This window comes from Primulina tabacum, chromosome 5 (assembly GCF_025594145.1).
Source record: "Primulina tabacum isolate GXHZ01 chromosome 5, ASM2559414v2, whole genome shotgun sequence".
NCBI classification, from domain to species: domain Eukaryota; kingdom Viridiplantae; phylum Streptophyta; class Magnoliopsida; order Lamiales; family Gesneriaceae; genus Primulina; species Primulina tabacum.
Window position 1 is genome coordinate 16,370,015 of NC_134554.1, and position 22,483 is coordinate 16,392,497.

At 36.4% G+C, this 22,483-nt stretch overlaps 4 protein-coding genes and 1 long non-coding RNA gene across 8 annotated transcripts; 4 read left to right on the plus strand and 1 right to left on the minus strand.

Annotated features, from left to right (window-relative positions):
- The first annotated feature begins 1,917 nt into the window (after positions 1-1,917).
- Positions 1,918-3,551, plus strand: LOC142544187 (uncharacterized). Its single transcript, XM_075651251.1, has 3 exons — positions 1,918-2,512; positions 2,600-3,460; positions 3,523-3,551. Exons 1-3 carry the CDS (start codon positions 1,918-1,920, stop codon positions 3,549-3,551), a joined length of 1,485 nt encoding a protein of 494 aa, XP_075507366.1.
- A 130-nt stretch (positions 3,552-3,681) lies between these two features.
- On the plus strand, positions 3,682-4,468 carry LOC142544873 (uncharacterized). The gene is made up of 3 exons (XR_012820128.1): positions 3,682-3,853; positions 3,933-4,241; positions 4,311-4,468. It is a non-coding gene; the product is annotated as an uncharacterized LOC142544873 (long non-coding RNA).
- A 1,732-nt stretch (positions 4,469-6,200) lies between these two features.
- On the plus strand, positions 6,201-8,556 carry LOC142547088 (eukaryotic translation initiation factor 4B3-like). The gene is made up of 2 exons (XM_075655167.1): positions 6,201-7,335; positions 8,305-8,556. The coding sequence occupies exons 1-2, from the start codon at positions 6,284-6,286 to the stop codon at positions 8,381-8,383; spliced, it is 1,131 nt and encodes a 376-aa protein (XP_075511282.1). The 5' UTR covers positions 6,201-6,283; the 3' UTR covers positions 8,384-8,556.
- A 5,644-nt stretch (positions 8,557-14,200) lies between these two features.
- Positions 14,201-15,059, plus strand: LOC142544874 (dirigent protein 22-like). Its single transcript, XM_075651901.1, has one exon. The coding sequence runs from the start codon at positions 14,351-14,353 to the stop codon at positions 14,927-14,929; it is 579 nt and encodes a 192-aa protein (XP_075508016.1). The 5' UTR covers positions 14,201-14,350; the 3' UTR covers positions 14,930-15,059.
- Positions 15,060-15,524: 465 nt separating this feature from the next.
- On the minus strand, positions 15,525-21,597 carry LOC142547089 (translocase of chloroplast 120, chloroplastic-like). 4 transcript variants are annotated; one of them, XM_075655171.1, is made up of 3 exons: positions 21,301-21,597; positions 16,180-19,994; positions 15,525-15,845 (listed from the first exon to the last, which is right to left on the minus strand). In XM_075655171.1, the coding sequence occupies exon 2, from the start codon at positions 19,927-19,929 to the stop codon at positions 16,270-16,272; it is 3,660 nt and encodes a 1,219-aa protein (XP_075511286.1). In that variant the 5' UTR covers positions 19,930-19,994; positions 21,301-21,597; the 3' UTR covers positions 15,525-15,845; positions 16,180-16,269. The 4 variants fall into 4 exon arrangements, with proteins under 4 accessions (XP_075511286.1, XP_075511284.1, XP_075511283.1 ...); XM_075655169.1 differs by having other exon boundaries at positions 15,525-15,825; positions 16,180-20,054; XM_075655168.1 differs by having other exon boundaries at positions 16,180-20,054.
- Between the last annotated feature and the right edge of the window lie 886 nt (positions 21,598-22,483).

The following is a 22,483-nucleotide window of genomic DNA, read 5'->3' on the forward strand; positions in this document are numbered from 1 at the left end:
CCATAAAAAAAAATAGGGACTCACATGATCTTCAGCACAGCACCGACTAACCCCAATTACACCTACATCAACAGGTTTTGATATTGCAACATCAGTAAACTCATAAGCGATAAATAACATTATGATCATAATTATGGATTAAATAAAATTCAAAAAATAATAACATCATTTCAGCTTCAAAAATGAAATATGAAACAATAAGAAGGAAAGTTCGAAAGTATATAGAGAATCGGAATTTTCACTCGAATAAGACAAAGCATTCTAGTTCTTTTGACTAGTTCAAAGCCCATATTGATTACTTGCTCGAGAGTAAAGGCGATGGATTATGAAGAAATTTGTGGTAAAAAAATCATCTTCCAGGGAGCCGGAACAAATAAAAATGGAGTAGATTTGTTGTGAGACAATCTTACGAATTTTTATTTGTGAGACATGTCAACCCTACCGATATTCACAATAAAAAGTAATACTCTTAGCATAAAAATTAATATTTTTTCATGGATGACCCAAATAAGAAATATGTCTCACAAAATACGACCCGTGAGACCGTCTCACATAAATTTTTGTCATAAAAACGAGTGAGAAGAAATTTTCCTTGGGGTCTGATAGCAAATTTGTGTGCTTTAGGGAATTTTATGACAATTTACTTTTCAGTAGGTCTATTGTGAGATGATATCACGAATATTTATATGTGAGACTAGTCAACCCTACCGATATGCACATTAAAAAGTAATACTCTTAGCATAAAAAATAATATTTTTTCATGGATAACCCAAATAAGATATCTGTCTCACAAAATACTACTCACACAAATTTTTACCATTAATCTTTTATCAAACCATTATATTTCAACCTTAATAAAAATATGAAAGGGTGCAAAATAATTACTTTAATTTTGATTTGAGAGTGTAATCTGTTAAAAAATAATTTTATATGCCCTACACCCGGGATAATACCCATTTTCGTCATTTTCGTTAACCGCTTTTCCTATTTCAGTCCCTCATGATTTTTGACTGCTTAAATAATCCTTCATGTTTTCAAAATATTCCCGAATTGGTCCCTACCGTTATCCTGACGTTAAGATTAACGTTGACTCCTTTACCTTTTACTCCCAAACTCTACAAGAACTCTAATCCTCAAATTAGACGTATGAAGGAAAGGGAAAGGCAAACTCGAAGAAAGGGAAGGGCGAACTCGAAGAAACACCACCGATTTTTTTTTGAAATTACAGTTTGGTATATTTGCTAAAGTGGAAGTCGGTAATGGCTAAAAGAAGTATGATGTCTCTTGAATTCACCCCGAATTATGGTAATGTTTCTCTTATTTAATGTGCTGAATTTGAGGAAAAATGTTTTGAGATTTATCACATTTACTTATGTTACTCTTATGCATTTTAGGCTAGATGCGAGAACCCACTCTTGTTACAATTAAATTGTACTACAATGGTTCAATGGACAGCAATCGCAAGAGGAAAACGTACAAAGGTGGGAGTACTGAATAATTTGATTTTGTGGATATGGATAAGATAGGCTTGATTGAACTCTGGGGTTATGCTGAGCAAGTAGGATGCGTGGAGAAAGATAAGTTCAGATTTTGGCACAAAATCGGTAAATCTTTGAGCAATGGTAGATATTTGGAAAGTGATGCTGATGTGGTTCAAATTAGGAACCACGTCCCCAAAAACTTTGAAGTGGAAATTTATATTGAACATGATGAATTTGTTTCAATAAATGAGATAGATGCATCTGGTGTTTTAGAGAAACAAAAAGAAGTTGAACCGAAAACAAGGGTTGGAATCGCTGATGAAGATGAGGCAGAATTTTATGATAGTGAGTTGATTTCGATGAAGATGATAATATTAGGGGAGAAGGGGGAAATATAGTCATTGATGGTGATATTTCCAATGATTTGTTTGAGAGAATGCAAGGTGATGAAGGAGATGATGATTGTGCAGAAAGTGATGAGTTAGAGAGTGCATTTGATTCTCAAGAGGAAGATTCACAAAAATTCGAAATGTATGCCTACTCTGAAAATCCTGATTTGAAGCTTGGTATGATATTTAATTCAAAAAAAGAGGCAAAGTTTGCTATAGAAAGTCATTGTATCAGACGAGGGATGGTAGTGAACTTTGTCAAGAATGATAAAAGTAGGCTTCGAGGTGTGTGCAAAAATGAAGGATGTGAATGGGTTATTCATGTATCACCAGTGAATAAGGACAGTTGCTGGCAGATAAAGACATTTAAACCTGAGCACAAAAACTGCTATTGGAATGTTAAGAACAAAAACATCAAGTCAAGCTGGTTAGATGAAACTTTTGTGAGTAAATTGAAATCAAATCCTAAGTTAGGTACCAGAGAGTTCCGAGAAGAGGTTAAATCTACTTTGAATGTATCCCTCACACATAAACAAGCTTATTTGGGTCGGAAAAAAGCATTAAAGCTAGTTGATGGCAGCATAGCGGAACAATTTAGCCAAATAAGAAATTACTGTGCTGAACTAAGAAGGTCCGATGAAGGTGCATCTGTGATTCTGAAACTGACTGATGGAGATGATGCGCCAAGATTTCAGAGGTTGTATGTGTGATTCTCGGCCTGTAAACAAGGTTTTAAGGAGTCTTGTAGACCTGTGGTTGGAGTGGATGGATGTTTTTTGAAAACCAATATTGGTGGGCAGTTGTTGACAGCAGTTGGCCTAGATCCAAATAACAACATTTTTTCTATTGCTTATGCATTGGTGGAAGGAGAGACAAATGATAGTTGGATGTGGTTTCTGCAGTTGTTGAATAACGATATTGGCTTTGAGAATGAAGATGGTTGGACCTTCATGTCTGATAAGCAAAAAGGCTCGATTCCTGCCTTTGAGAATTTGTTTCCAAATGCCGAAAATAGATTTTGTGTTAGGCATCTATACACCAACATGAAACACGATGGTTTCAGAGGTGTGGGGATTAAAAATGCTCTTTGGGCTGCGGCTAGGGCAACAAGAGTTGAAGAGTTCAAAAGGCGGATGGAAGACTTGAAGAAGATCAATCATGATGCCTATATCTGGTTGAGCAAAAAACCTGAACAACACTGGTCCAAGGCATACTTCAGCACAATTCCAAAATGTGATATACTTCTTAACAACATGTGTGAGTGTTTCAACAGCATGATTTTAGATGCAAGAGAAAAACCAATCATTTCAATGTTCGAAACATTAAGAAATTTGTTAATGGTTAGGTTTCAAACGAACAGAGAAAAGGCCGAGAAATGGGATGGTGTGATGTGTCCAAAAATTAAAGTTGTGTTGGCAAAGAATAGCAAGGAAGCAGCTGTGTTTAGACCTTTGATGGCTGATGAGACACATTTTCAGATCACAGGATTACACCAGCAGCACTCTGTTGACCTGTGTAGGATGACTTGCAGTTGTAGGAAATGGGATTTGACTGGAATTCCATGTGCACATGCTGTTTGTGCTATTTGGTGTAAGCAAGAGAACCCCGAGGCTTATGTACATCGTTTTTACAGTGTTTTGAAATACAAGCAGTGTTACTCGCGCTCCATCATGCCCATTAATGGACCAGCCCTGTGGCCTGAATGCCAGTTAACTCCTCCATTACCACCAATCTATAAAGAAAAAGTTGGTAGGCCAGCTAAGTTGAGAAGGCGACAACCTGATGAAGTTTCTGCTTCAAGACAATCAAAGTTGAAAGGTGTGAAACGAAACAACAAGTGTCGGACATGTGGTGGGTTTGGACACAATCAAAGGAGTTGCAATATAACTAAAGCAAGTGGTTTAGATAAGCCAACACAAGAAAACAATGAAATGGACAGAGGTCAAATTCAAACACCGCAAAATTACAATGAAATGGATATAGGTGATGTTCTGGAGTTACTTTTATGATATTGAAGTTTCGTATTTTAATTTTTATCTAAATAATATTGAGTATTTAATAGGTGACATTGAATCTGCACCACAAACATGCAATGAAGCCGAGTTTGTTGCGACTGGACAAGGCAACACAACGTCAGATGAAAGCGAAAGATTCATTTCCAATAAAACTGTTGAACGTGCTGAAGCAGCATTCAAAAAAAGGAAAAAATTACAGTTTATAAACTACTTGTTGTGTATTTATGTTTATTTTAAGTGACAATAATTTATGTAAAAGTTTTTGGATTTAAATGTTTATTTTCAGGTAGTACGACAACGAGCAAGTGGAGTAACAATTACTGGCAGCTCTAACAGGATCTCATCAGTTAATATAAGTGCAAATAAACCTTTTACATTTATTTTCGTGAGTTGGATATGTTTGAGTTTATTTATCTTTTTTTCAGGTCGATAAAGTACTCAACAAACAAACACATGTTATTGTGAAAGGCGGAAGGAACTTCGTAACTGTGTCTAGTTTGAGAGCTTCATTGGATGATCAAAGGAAAAAAACACCGACAGAATCAAATGGATCTCGTTCAATGAAAGATGCCGCAAAGGAAAAGGGTACCGGATCATCATCAAAATCTTGAAAGCACTGGATCATCATCAAAATCTAGGATGGTTTTGGAACAAGTGGTTGATGACATGTTATCTTGTTTTATTGGATTCTACATTTTATGAAAGTAGTGGTTGTGGATATGTTATTTATTTTTTGTTGAATTTTAATGGTTGTGGAAGTAAATGTTGTAGTTTTGAAAATCTCTTCATTTTAATGGTGCTGGTATTTGAATTGGGAAATCTCTTAATGGTGTTGGTTGTGCTGATCCAGCATTTTAATGGTGCTGGTTGTGCTGGCATTTGAATTGACACTGCTATTCGTAATAGTGCTGGTACTCATACATCTAAAATTTGGACACAAATAATTAACAATCACAGTTGCAAACACAAGATGAATATTATACATCTTACTCAAGTCATTGTTGAAGACAGATTGTTGCATTGTTAATTCAAATCCCATAATACATAAAAGAAACTTCAGTGTTTACACAAGAGCAGGATAATCGAAAATGATACAAACACATGCATCACTAGTTGTGCCTCACTAGCTGCGCCACCAACAGAAGCAACAACAACTCTATTTATATTCACCAAGGTGTAGAGACTGTAGTATTTCTTTGAGCTCTTTAGACAACTCTTCCATTTTCAATGCATTTTTTCGATTCTCACGTTCTAATTCCATTTGAGCCTCCACTAAGTCGGCTATTCTTTCATACTCTTTCGATTTTCCGCTCGAACTTGCATCACATGTTGAACTTGAACATTTTGCCTCGTAAGAGTTAAAAGTAGCAGCTCCACCAGATTGTTTTTTCATGTACTCATCAAAAGATTTCAGTGCCTCTTCTCTACTCCAATAGGATTTGTGAGAAGCTCCACTGTATTTATTCACTTGAAGTTGAGCCTCCTCCCAATTCTCGTAAACACCGGGTTTTCGTCCAACAAATACAATATATGTTTTCCTCTACATTAAATAAGAAATTTCAAAAGTAAAAAAAAAAATTCATAAAGTAAACATGAAAATCACGTAAGCAAATCACAGAGAAAGTTACACAATACAAACTAAATTTGTAATAAAATAATAATGCTACTACTCTGTTCAAAAATTTTGATAAACCACCTTCGAAATTAGAAAAATATCCTAACAAATATCCTAACATTTTTGATAAACCACCTTCGAGTTGGTCTCCATCATTATCCTAAAAATTTACCAAAATATTGATAAACCACCTTCGAAATTTAAATTCGAAAATGTTGAGATACAGTATATACATACATATTCCATTTCAAAATTACATAAAAGTTCACAAAATACGAATGCTACGAACATAATAATCGAGAAGCTACAACAAAATCATGGAAAATAATTAAAAGCCTTTACCATGGCAGATGTTGTAATGGAATCAATGAATCTGGAATTGCTACATTTTCTTCGAGTTCGACATTCCCTTTCCTTCCATCGTTTGATTTGGGGATTAGGGTTCTTGTACAGGTGGGGGAGTAATTTTGAAAAGAAATACTCGACTGACTGCCTTCATAAACAAATGATCATGTGAGTGGCACGTGATATGAGTCAACGTTAATCTTAACGTCAGGATAAAGGTAGGGACCAATTCGGGAATATTTTGAAAACATGAAGGATTATTTAAGCAGTCAAAAATCATGGGAGATTGAAATGAAAAAAGCGGGTAACGAAAAGGACGAAAATGGTATTAACCCCTGCACCCCGTGATAATAAGCGGTTCCTTGCCTTGACCGGACGCCACAAAATCTTGAAGAAACTTTTGGCGACGTACGCAGTAGAGAAAAACAGGAAAGCGGCATGGCGGCGGTAGTGAGCGCGTGGGCTAAACCCGGTGGGTGGGCCTTGGATTCCGAGGAGAACGAGGCGGAGCTCCTTCAGCAGCACAATCAAGATGTTTCCATCGATAAAGGGGCCGATACGGTGGATTTTCCTTCCCTTGCAACCGCCGCGTCCACGATGACCAAAAAGAAGAAACGCCAGATCCTATCCCTTCAAGAATTCTCCACATATGGCGCTGCTAAGACGACGCAATCCGAGGTTCCCAAGGGCTTGAGTCCTGGTGAACTCTTGTCGCTCCCAACGGGTCCGCGTCAGCGTTCTTCAGAAGAGCTCGAGCAGAACAAGCTCGGGGATGGATTCAGATCTTACGGCGGCTACAGGGATGAGCAGCCGCGCCGACAGGGAAGCTTCAATCGGGATCAGAGCCGTGAATATGAGCCATCTAGGGCTGACGAGAGTGACAGTTGGGCGACAGGAAAGAAATCTCTGAATAATGGATTCGAGAGGAAGGAAAGAGGTGGTTTTTTCACGGATTCACTGTCTCGAGCGGATGATTCCGATAACTGGGCTGCAAACAAGAGTTTTGTTCCATCGGAGACGAGGAGGTATGAGAAAAGAGGAAGCTTTGGATCAGATTCGAGTAATTGGGGGGAGGGAAGGAAGGCTGGCGGAGCATTCGATAGTTTGCGGGAAAGAAGAGGGGTTTCTGAATCGAATGGTGTCGATTCCGAGTCATGGGGGCGTAAACGAGAGGAGGAGAGTATTGGAGGTAGTGATAGGCCGAGGTTGAATTTGAAGCCAAGAACACTATCATTGGATGACCGGGAGAAGGGTTCTGGGATTAAGATTGATGCAAAACCCAAGGGGAATAATCCCTTCGGAGAGGCGAGGCCGAGGGAGGAGGTGTTAAAGGATTTGGGACAGGATGTGAATGAAATTGAGGAGAAGCTCGAATCCACGAAGATCAAGGGTGTTGCAGCTGATGATGATAAGGAGAAGGGCTTTTGGAGTGGAAAAGGGAGAGAGACGGCTTGGAGAAAGCCGGAGTCTGTTGATTCTCGACCGGAAAGGTTGGTGGTGCATTTTGTCATGAATTTACTTTAATTTTTTCTATTTGATTACAAATTTACTTTAATTCTGAATAGTATTAAGGTGTTAGATGGTGCAATTGATTCTTTTGTATTATTTTGGGATGTTTATTAATAGCTTGATTGAAACAGGTTAATAATCAGATTTTCGAATTTTGGTATTGCTGGTTGAAAGATTTTGCAGTGTTTTGATTTGTGCGCTTGCTTTTCTGTAAATGATAGGATTTTGGTCATGTTAAGTTGATTTACTTGTTTGTGTTTTCTTGGTTATGATTGGTGTTTCATTATGTTTAGTGCTAGTGTGTGTGTGTGTGGGTGGGGTTGGTCCTGTCAGGTCTCCTTTGGCGCAAGCATTTATCAGCACCACGGCTTAGAAGACATTTGAGTGAGCGATGTGTAGGACTCCGTTGTCTACAAAATTTTCTTGTCTTGGGTTTTTTTATTGCTAATCAGTGGTTCCATTGTTATTGTTTGTGTTCTCATAGCAGGAATGAGACTCTTCTCCATTTCATCCTGGATTAACTTTGCTCTATACTCTCATGGATGTAGGTTTATAGGAACAATCGTATAACTCAATGCATGAAGTTATTACTCTCAACTAGCCATTATGGTTTGATTAAAGTTACCCCTAGCTAATGAAACAAAAGAGCGGTGATTGGCTTATTGTTGTATCTGCATATTGTTCTTGTTTATTGATCTTATTGGTGCATCCATACTGGGTTTTCTTTGATTCTTGTTGTCCACGTATTTGGATGATTCCGAATAATTCAAAAAAAAGTTGTACTCATCAATATGCCAAGAAATATCATAGCTGGCTTCGAAATGGACTTCACAGATTTTCAATGAAAATAGGCGATTTTTGTGATATCATCTTGAACTTTGTACGCATTTTGTATACCTTAAATATTTACTCTTAAACTATCGTCCATTGACATTAGTATATTTATGTAGAGATGAAAAATCTGCAAATGGAGCTACTGAGAAATCTGAAAATGAACATGCTGAAGGAGAAGACGCTCGGATGTTCTGAGCCAGCGGCTGTCACACCAGAAGAAAGCCATTCAGATATGGCATAATATTGAATCTGTGAGCTTTTTATATTTAACATTTTTTTGGGTGTTCTATTGTTGGATGTAATTGCAAGACACGTCATAACATCAATTTTGGCCAGAGACAAATAGATCTTTTTAGTGTTTTATTGTTCTTTACACTGTTTAGATTTGATCAGCTTCAGTTCAAATTGTGTTCTTTATTGATTTTGAGTCTGGGCTGTTGTGTATGTTGTTCAGAATTCATACAAATGGTAAATTTAATTTTCACCCATAATACTTGAATTTCACCCCTGAAATTGTTGCTGATTATAATTGTAATTATGACTCATTAATACTGCTGTAGAAATTCTTGTTTGGAGGGAAACTAAGCTTCAGGATTATGAGATGAGTAAAACTTGCAACAAAAAAATGTTTGCTATTGATAAAATAATTCAAGAAAGTTGTGCAACGAGTGGCGTTAATTAATGAACATTTATAACCCTTTTTTCATTCAAAGATTCATTAATCTGTTCGAAGAAAAGAAAATTACCAACCCAATATAGTAGATCAATGTTTTTTACTATAAATTATTTGAGACTGTGATCTGGCAAACGAACAAAGTTTTGAATTCCAATATCTCAGGCGTGCGAAGAGCCTAGCATATGGTTACTTGATGAGTTTGATCCTAAAGCCACCCACTATTTTTCAACCACCAAAAAAACCAAAATTAGTCGCTGCAGAATTCAGGAAATTGTCCAAAAAGATTAATATGGTCAAGAGACCACACCGCATCGGACCGACTGCGCGTGCATTTTATCGCCCCAACGTTGGAGATCATTACCACAAGTGACATTCAGGTTCAACTGTCCAAGCATTCCCAAAAATCTCCATCCATGCAGAATTTTACAGAGCCCTGTCAAGACTTTCCTCTACAAACCGAGTTGAACCCCTACTCTTCTCCCAAGTAAACTAGTGTCCTTTAATACCCAGGTCCAATAAACCACAATCATACACAGTTTCTTGAAAACCATTAATGACAGAAATCGGATGAAGGAATTCACCTCGTTTCTCAGACTGTGATAAGATGTCATTGAAATCCCTGATACAACACCAGGGGAGTGTTGATCTTGTCAAAATAAAGCAATTCCTCCTACACAAAGAAGACAACCTCAATTTTATTTTTTAGAATATCGATATTTTTTTAATAGCTTTAACTTCCATAATGAACACAAAATTGGGCCCAAACTTGGACACTAAGGCCAAGAGCTCTTGAGTTCCAGATGAGGGTACTCATAATGAGACCGCCTCATAAATGTTGTTTGGGTTTGGGTATGGATGATTAGTCTCCATAATAGTTAAATGGCCCTCCACATGGGCACCATGTGTATGTGGTGATCACATAGTCAATCGATATTACTTTGCCCTTGCCACGCAAAGTCCCATTCTGGTTTCCCGTCACTAACATTTCGCCTATAACGTCACGATTAATCGAGAACTGACTGAAATCATTTGAGAAGTGAGTGGTATTTGGACCCACTTTCTTTGTCTTCTTAGAACCCGTATACGTCGGAAGTTCTTTGAAGGTATCCGACGACGGATCGGAGCGAAGCAACATTCACCGATCTCATTGGGTGAAGGTCTTGCACGAAGCCAAACGCTTTGAGCAATTTTCACAAATTTATATTAACCAGACCACATAAGAAACAGAAATGTCGTATTTAAAGTTGGCCCAACTTCAAACTTCACTTGTTAGTGTAGACGTCCAACAAGTCCAAACTTTACTTTATCTTATATTTAAAAATAAAAAAGGTTTACAAATCGTGGTAAACCGACGGCTTTTATGTTCAAAAATTGAGTTTTTTCATCAAATCTAATTAAGGGATTGTGTATTCATTCTATACTTTCAAAGATTTTTAATGACTTTTTTTAAATGATAGACTTTTGTGGAGTTGATAGATTTTTATTGACTTTTATGGAATCTCATAGAATTGTAAAACAAATTTAATAGACTCTTATAGACTTTTTTTCAAAATTTTTGTAGACTTTTGTAAATTTTTTCATAGAATTATGTGAATTTTTTAGTTTATTATTGTGATTTATTTTTTATTAATTTTTTTAAAATAATTATTGGACGTAGATAACCTCTTCAATTTTAAATTATTTTTTTTATTTATGAATTTAAATGAATTTTACTTACTTAAAAGTTAAATCAATTTAATTTGTGAAAAACGACAAATGAACTATCCAATTTATTCAAATCAAAATTTCAATTCTTTATGTCAATTCAACATATTAATGAATAATATTTTTATAAGTTCATAATAAAATTTTATTAAAAGAACACTCAAAAAAATGAGTAGTCTTTTATAAAAAAAATCTAATCATTACTGACAATTTGATCAACATCGTTCTACATTCCATTGGCTATGATATCCCTCCATGTATTAGCATTTGCTCGTTGTTGTTTTTGAGTATTAAATAACTGATCAAAGTCGTCGTCTTCATAAACTTGTGCTGATGAAGACAATTAAGCTTCATTATCTAGTTCAATTTGAAATTCATCAAATTGACACTTCTTTCAAAGAAAATTGCGTAATATAGCACATGCCAATACAAGCGCTGTTAGGGGTGGGAAAAAATACCGAATTTTCGGTATACCCAGATTACCATAACAAAAAAATATTGAATTTACGGAATTTTAAGTATACCGAAGATTTCGATACGGTATGATAACAATACCGAATTTTTCGATACGGTAACGATATCCAATATGAAAATTTTGGTATATACCGAAATACCGGAAAAATATACAAAATTTTAAAATATATAATATTTTAAAACAATAAATTATAAATTTTTTAAAATGTAAGGTTTTTTTTGTTCGGTATACCAAAAATTTTGGTATAGTATCGGTATGAATTTGTTTATACAATAATTTAATATATAGATTAACTAAAATTAAAGAAAATAATTAAAAATAAAATGTTATAAAATAATTAATAAAAATTTAAATTTTAATTAAGCTTTTAAAAAGTACAAATAAAAAAAAAATAAATAGATGAGAAAAGAATGAAAGTTTGTATTGAATTTGGGAGATTTCTCAATTAAATGTACATCCAAATCTTTAGGTTGAATCAAAGACTTTTGTTGACATTTTATTGTTATACCTTAGGCTATAATTCTTGTACTTAATAGAATTCCATAGAGTCATTAAAAGTCTATTGACATTTTGAATACCTATAGACTTTTGTAGAGTTTTTAAAAGTCAAGTTTGAATACCACATGACTTTTTAAAATTCTACAAAAGTTTACATTGAATACCACTAAACTTTTATGGAGTATATAAAAGTCTAGTTTGAATACCTCTAGACTTTTAAACTACATAAAAATCATTAAAAGTCTATAACCAATACACCCCCTAAATATGAATTCTAGAGATTTGAATGTTTTTCTTGAAAAAAAAAAGTCACTGAATTTAATTTTTGTTGAGCCAACAAAGGCACAATACCTCTGCCTATAATGAAGGCGACAGCCCTTTGATTCCCGTTTTCACATCTCTAATCTTCCTCTCATTATTCAATTCTTACTTGCTCTCTTCGAGATCTTTATGTAGGCAAGCTAATGGTTTCTTACCAGGGTTACGCTTATTAAAACTCCCAAGGAGGTCTCCTGGCACGAACATTATGTGTATATAATTATTATCTTATTAAATATATTTTTTAATAATATGAATTAAAATCTAATAGTTTTATTGAGTTTTTATTTATATCTTTATTTTAATAATATTTTACGATTTTATTCAATTATGTCATTATGCTCTATATGTATACTCATGGAAGCTGCATAGATAAAGTCATTGAATATACAATAGGTACCAAGAGGTCTGACTCACAACGGAATATCATGAAACTCATTAGGAAGTGTATCATATATTCTAAACAGATTTCTAGTCGAATCCGTTGCCTAAAATAGGAATAAAGGTCACTTAAGCTTTAGCTTGAGACTTGCATCTATGATGTAAACGTCATGTTTCATTGACAAGGGCGTGGAGATATCCATTCATACAGATGAATGATCATATTATGATGCACTGAACAACCCTTCCTCGAACTATCAAAGTGATTCCCACTTATCGAGTGGAATAGTCCATTGTATACTATTAGTCCTTTGACCCAAGATAATGTAGGGGCTATACATACTAGCATGCACTTTGATCCGTTTACCTACTTCATTGAGGGGTCATCAGGTGGCGAGGTTGGGTGTAGTTTCAAAATACGTAAGAGCAAATGCATTGTAGTCGGTGATTCACCATTTGCCTACGGGTGAAGATATTCTATATGATGTGATATATTAGTAGTGCAATGAGTCTCTGGCCAGAGCAAGAAATGTGTTTTAGGGAAAAGTGTTTTCCTAGTTAGACATATCATGCCACTATTAGTAGTCAAAGTTAAATCACATCGTTATCGAATTCATATGCAACTCTCGTTATATCAATAGTTGCAAATTTGATCGAGATATAATTGTTTAAGGGACCGTACTGTACGCTAATTATAACTTAAGGTTATTGCAAGCACTATCAGCGATATCTAATGAATCATGCTACTAGACGCTCTTACCATGATCCGATCGGTGCAATCAAAAATGAGTTCTGACATTCTTGGTCAAGACGTTGATGAAAAGAATGAGACTAATTAGGGTAAACCCGAACAAAAATAAACGTTCTTCCAAATAATCATCTCACATTAAGCTACTTTTTGGAGTTGAGTTATATCTAGGGATGTAATCGAGTCGAGCCGAGCCGAACTTTGAATGTTTGAGCTTGGTTCGTTTATAATCGAGCCGAGCTCGAGCTTTATTTAACGAATATATGCATGACTCACAAGCTTATTCATGCCTTTATCGAGCCTAAACAAGCTTAATAAATATGAATTATACATTTAAATTTTCATTAAATTAATTAAAAAGTAAATTATATATTTAAAGAAAAATATATTATTCTTATTAAAATTTGTAAATTTATTATAATAAATAAATTTAATAGATTTTTCTATATATTTGATAAATAATATGCAAAATCAAAAAATCAAAAATCAAAACTAATTTTTTTTCATCTAAAAGATTACTCATGAACTTACCAACGAACATGTTCACGAGCTAACGAGCTGAATACTGTAAAGCTTGAGTTTGGTTTGTTTATCATAACGAGCCTCATTAAACGAGCTCAAACGAGCTTTTATCGAATCGAGCTTCGAATAGCTCACAAACGGTTTGGTTCGTTTACATCCCTAGTTATATCCAAGTCACGATCTCAATATGGTATAAGACATACTGTTATGTATTGAACTACTAAATGGGCCACCTGATAATGTAAATTTCACGCTCCAGTTCTTCAAATCTACATCAGCTGGATTAAGTCGTTGGGTTTGTATAAATGGACTTGACAATACTATCATTTGAGCTAATTTTTGGGGTTGAGTTAAACAGAAGTAAGAAAATTCAAACCAACAAATTTCATATATTGGCTATAAAAGCTTCGCAAAATAGTATATTTTTTTAGTTTCAAAATCTTTCAAAAAGATAGTTTACAAATCAAGTAAAGTTTTAGTAAGAAATGTTGTTGCGTACAGTATTTGTTAAGCTAATTAATGAATTGATCTAAAGTTCACATGCCAAATTGCAAATCCCTATATGTGTCTTGAAAAAAGTAGAAATCTTGACCTCAGAAATATATAAATTTGTATGGGTAGCTGTCACAAAAAAATGCCCACTTTTTAAAGATCTCCACAGCGTTGAAATTTCGTCTCTTCAGCTTTAGGTCCAAGTGTCGCACAGCTTTTGGATCTAGGAAGACGAGACCCATATTACAATGATTGCTTCACTTTAAATGTTATTTTTTACACCACCCTTGTGTCTTCAATTTCACCATTAACACGTTCTTCCTTCACACACACTTTCGCATACAGAAGATGACGAAGCCACAAGCAAGTTCAATGATCTTTTACTTGACTGTAATTTGCTTGCTAGTGGGTGTTAGCGGCGCTCGAAAAGGCCCCAAATCAGTACAAAAATGGTTCAGAAAGCTACCCCACGCCAAGGAAAAACAAACCCAACTTCATTTCTACTTTCACGACCAGGTGGGTGGGATAAATCCGACGGTTGTTGCGGTGGCTCGTGCCAATTCCACCTTCGGATCACCGACGATGTTTGGGCTGGTCATGGTAGTAGACGACCAACTAACGGTCGGGCCAGATCCCAGCTCCAAAATCGTGGGACGAGCTCAGGGGGTCATGAATTACGCGTCAATGGAAGAGATGGGTATGCTAATGACGATTAATTTTGTTTTCACTGGAGGGAAGTATAATGGGAGTACTCTGAGTGTGGTGGGCTACAATCCAATTCAGCGCAAGTATCGGGAAATGGCGGTGGTCGGTGGCTCGGGAGTTTTCCGGCTGGCTCGCGGCGTGGCTACGGCGGAGACTGCTGCTTTTGATGCTAAATCGGGGAATGCTGTTGTAGAGTACCATGTCATGGTGTTGCATTATTAGGATTCTCTTTGTTTTTTTCCTCTCTTTTCTTGAATACTTCTAAATAATTACTGCCTTTTGGAATCGACGTGATATTTTATATTTTGATTTCAGTAATACGTCAATAAATCACTTGCTTATTTTGTCTTAATTCTTCCATGCGATTAAGGTAATTCATTAATTAGAATCCATAATTTGAAGATATCATATTATGACAATTTTCGTCGCTTTTCTTTCCCTCAATTAAACTCGGACCTTAATAAATGTGAAGTATCGAAAAGAAAGTAAATCAGTTCCAGAAAAGGAGGGAATGTGAACAAGAAACTTGGGCTGGGTGTTAACATTTTGGTTAAAAAATTTACAGGACATCGTCAGATTATATAAATTGGGTGGGTTGGTATGAAAATTCAGAAACGAATTGATAAATTCCAAAATAATACACTACAATTGTGGAAAGAATGACGATTCAGGTTCGATCATAATCCCCTACAGATGTATCATATATTTCTATTTCTCATGTGGCAAACAGCTTGTATCTTTGATTTCGAGAAAGCAGACCAACGACTAAAATAGATGTAGAAATTACTTAAAGGAGAAGACTCGTTGTCTGTCTATATATATATATATATATATATATATATATAAACATGAAATGGACATAACTACAACCAAAAGCTACAGCCACCAAAATTTTGTCCACCACCACTTAATAAACCTTGCATATTCAAAATCCAGCTACAAGGAAGACATTTAGGAGAAACGACAGAAAAAGTGTCCTTGAAAGTACCCCGGAGAACATGATTAATGACTTTTTCAATATGAATATCCTAATCTTCCCAAGACCAGCCAAACGACCAATGTCCCGAACAAGCCAATTCTACCAGCATCCACCTACGCTACGAACAAGAAGGAAGTATCTGCAACAAGAAAGAAGTACCTGCATATGGAAAAAGAAATACCATAATGGAGTCAAAACTAAAGCAACTACAGGAATAATTTTATTTTTAAAAAATAAAATAAAAGGCCTGATCTAAAAAAGAACAATGGAGTAACAAACACCAAAAGCATCACAAGGGCCTTTTTTACATATTCAAGTGGAATATAAATTGCATTCAATCATCCATCAAAAGCATTTGAGAAATTATCGACCACTTGCCTATAAACTCTGATAGAAGAAAATTTAACCATTCCTAGCATTTATTAAACCACAAAGGAAAGTTGAAATAAATAAGGAATATTTTCAGCTGTAATTAAAAAAAAGGCATAAATACCTACGTCGGTTGCTGAATTGCTAAGTATTGCTGGCAAAGAAAAAAATTGGAATACACAAGGGCTGTTGATCATATCATCCACTTTCATCATTATCCATATTGCACAGGTTGAGACAAACTAAGAACTTTCTTGACCAGAGGAATTAATCCAATCAACACTATTTGAAGTTGCTCAGAGCTATTGAGTCGGACACTCATTTGACCAGAACCCTTATTATTAAGATTGATTCGGCCAACCAAGTTTTCATGCCGTCCGATGGGGATTTGGGTATGAATGTTGCAACCAATAGCAAGATCTCCATGCCAATCCATTACAGAGATCCCCAAAGTGGACAAAAAATGCCCTAAAGGGTGGTCTTTGTCTCTCAGAGTTGCTTCAAGGCTACCACCATAAGCCACATCCCCACGACCATACATGGCACCACCAGAAACAACTAACTGACCCCGTTTGCCGAAGAGTAATTTATCCTCTAATTTTAGTCCACCAGTCCAAACATCACCCAACAGAGTTGCTGAAAGACCAGCAACAGCCTTATTTAATCTGTGATTGCTAAACCTCGTCTCTGTTCGTAGAGTGTAAGCAAAGTCCTTTCCAACTGATTGCATGTCAAAGCCTAGCGAAGTTGCTTTCCCTTTACCATGCTTCACCGAGCTAGCAACTTCCATTTGAAGGTTTCCGTCCTTTTTGTCCTTCGAAAGTTGACCAGATAAAGATACCGGTACCTTGTCCTTTACCACAAACAATCTTTCAACATTTATACCATCATAACCAATGTCATGGTCCCAACCATTGGGTTCTAGGACAGCTCTTACAAGCCATGGATTGGAGGAATCAAGAGAACGATATCGATGGGTAGGATTATCAGAATCAAAAGAAGCTGGCAGAGCCAAGTCTGGCATGGGAATTGGCACTGATGCAGCAGCACTGGCCTCTTCTTCTGGATTTTCACCATAGTCAGCAGGTAAATTCTTAGCCTCTTCTTGAATTTTCTTTGCCATCTTCCGCTGTTGCTTCTCTTCCTTCAGCTGCTTCTTCATGAAAAGTCTTTCCCTATATTCAAGTTCATCATAGTATGCCTTCCTTTGCACTTTATTCAGCTTTTCCAGCTGTGCTTTAGTCAATGACCTGAAAGGTGGTAATTCATCATATTCTGATGATTCTGAGTCTGAGTCAGAGGAATCATCCAGATCATCTATGATATCATCGTCATCACCAAATTGCTCTGACGGAAGCTTCACTTCAGGTCTTGATTGAAGAAGAGATGAAAGAAGGAAAGGTAAAGGAGGTGATCTTGTTCTAGGAGCAAAGGATTTTCCAGGAGGGCCATCTTGCAACTTCAATAATGTATTTGCTTCAGCCAAGATTTTCGAAGCGAAAGACAGAAGCAACAAGTGTGGCTTCCAAACCTGACCATTTGGCAATACTCTCTGTCCAGCTCTATTTGTCCTGCATGCTGAGTGGTTCTCCACCAAAGAAACGGGATTCATTAGCCGCATATCTCCAGCAGCCTGCCGAATTGCTTGCTGGACAACATAGGACCTTTGGGTCACAAAGGTATCATAACTAGTAGCTGTGCCGTTAGGACCTTCCGGTGGGGCAGATGCAGCATGAGTCAGAACGACAATAGCATTGAACCATAATGACGGTCCAAAGATTTCCGTGATTGTCCGCAGCAATGGCATGTCTCCAAAATCTCTGCTCTGCATGTCCAATCTATCAAGATACAAAACAATATCAGGTGGTGTTTTCTTTATAAACTTTTTGACAGAATGAAGGATTTTTTCATTCTGGCACTGATCTGACCAAGAGGGTAAAAGTCCGGGCGTGTCAATCACACGTATCCTTATTCCCTGCACAGTCCCAACAATATCCTGAACCTTTTTCGTCCCAAACTGAAAAGCATCAGTGCCAAACATAACTTCATCGAATATGGAATTTATAGTTGCACTTTTACCAACACCGGTTTTTCCAATAACCATGATTGTGCATGTGAAATTTAAGGGTTCTTGTCCAGCTGCCTCAAGCTGCTCTGCCACTGCACTTGCACGATCAAAGCTGAATGCAGCCACACGACCACCACTTCTCCCTTGTAGCTGTTCAGCCAAACCCAGTCTATACAAAACTTGGGCCACGACTACATTATGCGGAGTTTGACCAAGCCTATGAGCAAGACGCAAAAATTTAACCCGAATCATCTGGAGCTTTTCACGGGTCTCATCATATTCCTCAGCCTCTCCATTTGCAGGATCCTCAATAAGCTGGTTCTGCACTAGAGAAACCGCTCCGTTCACTCTAGGCTGTTGGACAACCCTCGAGGTGGGCTCTAGTAGAGGTGCAGCACGCCCAAGGCCAGCAGGACGAGTTGAAGCTAGGTTACTGTTGGCTGGTGGAATATCAGATGCAGACCGAGACCCGTGTTCTTTTTTTCCAGAATTGCTAGGAGCAGGTTTTACCGGCAAGGCAGTTTGACCAAGACTGGTAGATTGGGGGCTTATGAAATTTGCAGAAGAAACGGCTGCCTCAGATATGTTTTCCTGCTTTCTCTTGACTGAATTATCCTGGAAAACAGGTTGCACCAGATCATGTGGCTCAGTGACTGCAGGAAGAACTGGAGAAGACCTTGGAGTGGAGGTGTTACCAGATGACGACGAAATACCAGTAACTGATTCAACTTCCTGTGCTCTACTCCCTGAGCAACATTCTTCCATTTTCCCATCCTTCGCTCCTTCCATTTCTGAGCCTTCAGCAACATCTGAGGAGACCCCAGGACTTATATCCACAGGACAAACACATTTGCTTTCCCCCGAGACAACATCCAGAATATCAGACTTTGCAACTTCCACACTTCGAGATTCTATTACCATCTGTCCATTTTCTTGTTCTCCAGCGTGATCCTCTTCGCCTTCACTAAGCGAGTTAGTTGGAGTCCTTTCAATCTGTTGACCCTGATAATCTGAACCCGGAACAATAACTCGCTCATTTACGATAAGATCCGGTTTGCAATTTCTTAAAATATCACCATTCGACTCAGAGTCTGGTCTCGGGCAAACTTCACTTCCTGTAGATCCATCGGCATCTCTGGTTTCTGCTGATGTATCATTACTATGTTCTTTCACAGAATCAGTATAAGGAATCTCTATGCCTTTATGATTCAAAGTGCCACCCAAATTGACATCACTCTTTATACCATTATCAGCAACCTGAAGACTAGCATCACCTCCATTTACTTCATTAGCATCTTGAATTTCAGAAATCTCAGGAAAACTTCCTTTCATGTCAGGCTTCTCTGGATCCATCTCAGCTCCTTGTAACTCTTCGGCTTCTGGAGGCTCTGACATTTGACGTATCTCCTCTTTTCTAGCACCGGCATCTGCAATGTCTTCTGCATCATCGGAAGTCAAAGTTTTGAAAGAGATTGCAGTTTCTGGTACCGCATCCTCAACATTTTCCAGGGATTCAGGCAACAAACTGTAAGATTTAGTAACAAAAGTAGTTGAATCAGCAATTTCCACTGAGTCATCTTTCCCATCCTCAACCACACCATCATCAACTGTTCCATTATTCTCATTCATCAAATGTTCATCCTCCTCTGCATCACTCAGTAGATTAGTATTTTCCTTATTGCTCTCCACGATTCCACTTGACTCAATTTTTTCATCTTTGGTCGTAACACTTTTATCTGAATCAACCATGGTGGGTTCTGCCTCTTCGAATACTTCATCCTCGTCTGATTCCGTTGATCCATCCATACTAAAGGCAACATTGTTCTTTAGTGTTGGCTCAAAAATTTGACTCTTGCTGCCCTGCGTCTCCTCTAGTTTAGCCACATCAACAACAGCATAATCATTTTCCATCAGAAACCAATTTCCAACTCCTAGAGCAAACAGAGGATTTATAATGGTGAGAAAGCATAACTCAAACTCCGAGATCCTTGACAAAAAATTTTAGAAAGAACGTGACAATCAGTCATAGCCATAGTACATATTCCAACCTCCCAAACCACTAATGTAGTTGGTAACACTAGTCACTGAGTAAAATCCGTAATTTTTTGACAATAGATGAATGTGGGCACCAGTTTTCCATTATATAAATTTATTACTTTTACAGTATACTCATCCATACCATTAGAATATTGAGTTCCTTAAGTCACATATTAATATGAAAAAGAGTAAAGTTTACGATACAAAATCACATTTCTTTGCTTTACCATTGAGATGAAACAATTTTTGGAACTTTACATTTGATGTACCAAAAGTCACTATATGATCATATAAATTGATAAATGCATATGTACTTATATTGCACCAATAGAGATCAGCTTGTGTATTTTTATCATAATAATGCAGACATAAATAAAGCATATTGTGCTCACACTCGCAAAGATTATCGAGAAGGTATCAAAAACAACACAACAGAGAAATCTTAAACCAAATTATCGATAGAGCCATAAAAAGGACAAAAGGAAGGTGGAAAATCGATACATAAATCTGCCCGAAAATACCAAACAAAAAAAAAAGCATCAAAAACCCATTTATGAATTATGATGTACACGAAATGAGTAAAATACCAAGACAATAACCATGTTAATTGTCTTATATCGGTTGGATAAATAACATGGGAGTTGTATATATGGGCTTGGACAATCCTCCCCTTAAACTAGCTTTTGGGGTTGATTAAGGTCCAAGTTCCAATCTTAACATGATATCAGAGTTCGGGTTCCACCGTTATGTGTTGGACTGTCTATAATTAGGTTACCCGTTCTGCCAATAATTTGGTTATTTGTAAACCTCCAAATCATTCCTGGGCGTGAGATGTGTTAATTGTCCCACGTCGGTTGGATAAATAACCTGAAAATTGTATACATGAGTTTGGACAATCCTCTCTCTTGATAGCTAGTTTTTTGGGTTGAGTCAGGTCAAGTTCCAATCTTAAGAAACCTTCTCCCCATAAGCTCAATCATGATAATCACTCTAGTCTTACATAAGCACATAAAGGAGCATTCCAAATCAGATCTTAAGACTGAATCTCAATTAGGGTTTTTCATCAATAAAAAGGAAGCAAACCAAATGCCCAAATAATCAAACAATTCTGAGCAGTGGAAAATAAATAAAAAAACTCACCGGGATCAATATTCGATTTGGTATTATGTTATGAAACACGATTCGAAATTTGGCGAGAATGAGATACAGAATGAGATACGAGTATGGCTCCGCAGTGGAGAAGGGGAAGAGCTTTTCCACCTACCGAGTATTTGAATATATAGCTGAGAAACTAACTTTGGCAACTGAAGCTGATGATAAGACTGGATCTACGGCTGAAACGAGCTTTTGATTTTGATCTAACGGTAGAAAAGGTGGCCCTCGGTTCCATCGTGAAAATTTCTGTTCAGTATACATGGAGACGTCGACTTAAAGGGAAATGGATTAGGTGTGGTGCGGAACAGGATAATGTGTCAATTACCAATCAAAAGTCACGTGCTTTTATGCTATAGCCTGGCGTGAACCGAACGATATGTAATTTCCTCGTGGTGTGCTTTTCTTATTTTTTGCTTCTTAAAAATATTTGGAAAATATATTTTTAGAAGTAAATTGGAATATTTCAGGTTTTTTGGGTTTGGTTTTTGGAGGAAAATTATTTATATAGATATTATATTTTATGGAAATATTGGAATAATTTATTGTTTTCTAGTAGGGTGGATTAGTTTAAAATTGATAAAAATTTGTGTGACACGGTCTCAGAGGTCGTATTTTGTGAGATCTTTTATTTGTATCATCCATTAAAAAGTATTACTTTTTATGCTAAGAGTATTATTTTTTATTGTGAATATCGGTATGATTGAATAATTTTCGAATTATTAAACCAAATTTCGACGCATAGGTTCTTTTTCATCACCTTCCTATCTTTAACCGGATGTTTAGTTCCAACTCATTGTACTATTTTAATGTGGCTTTAATTTAAAAATAACGTAATTTATAAAGTTGTTTTTCAACTCTTAAATCAACTCTCATGTATATTTTATTTACAATAATTATTTTATTCTATAAACAATTTATTTATAAATTAATTAAATAAAATAAAATATTACAATTCATAAAAAAAAAATTATTCTTATAAACAATTAATTATAACTTAATTTAATATAGCACGTTGATTCTTTTAACTTCAATGGTTACCTAATCTTAGCATTTTCAATATGCTAAAATTTTGCAACATCTTGTCAACATCACGAGTATCTTAATTAGAGCCCTTGGGACAAAATACTAATAATAATACTAATGAATCTTGGGATTATCTCGTAATTGA

What these genes read in the sequence shown, in the direction of transcription:
- LOC142544187 (XM_075651251.1), top strand. Translation starts at nt 1,918, where the DNA reads ATGCAAGGTGATGAAGGAGATGATGATTGTGCAGAAAGTGATGAGTTA. An exon ending in ACTAAGAAGGTCCGATGAAG is followed by an intron (nt 2,513 to 2,599) that starts GTGCATCTGTGA and finishes CCTGTAAACAAG; the next exon opens with GTTTTAAGGAGTCTTGTAGA. An exon ending in TGCTGTTTGTGCTATTTGGT is followed by an intron (nt 3,461 to 3,522) that starts GTAAGCAAGAGA and finishes AAATACAAGCAG; the next exon opens with TGTTACTCGCGCTCCATCAT.
- LOC142547088 (XM_075655167.1), top strand. Translation starts at nt 6,284, where the DNA reads ATGGCGGCGGTAGTGAGCGCGTGGGCTAAACCCGGTGGGTGGGCCTTG. An exon ending in GTTGATTCTCGACCGGAAAG is followed by an intron (nt 7,336 to 8,304) that starts GTTGGTGGTGCA and finishes ATATTTATGTAG; the next exon opens with AGATGAAAAATCTGCAAATG.
- LOC142544874 (XM_075651901.1), top strand. Translation starts at nt 14,351, where the DNA reads ATGACGAAGCCACAAGCAAGTTCAATGATCTTTTACTTGACTGTAATT.
- LOC142547089 (XM_075655169.1), bottom strand. Translation starts at nt 20,034, where the DNA reads ATGGAAAATGATTATGCTGTTGTTGATGTGGCTAAACTAGAGGAGACG.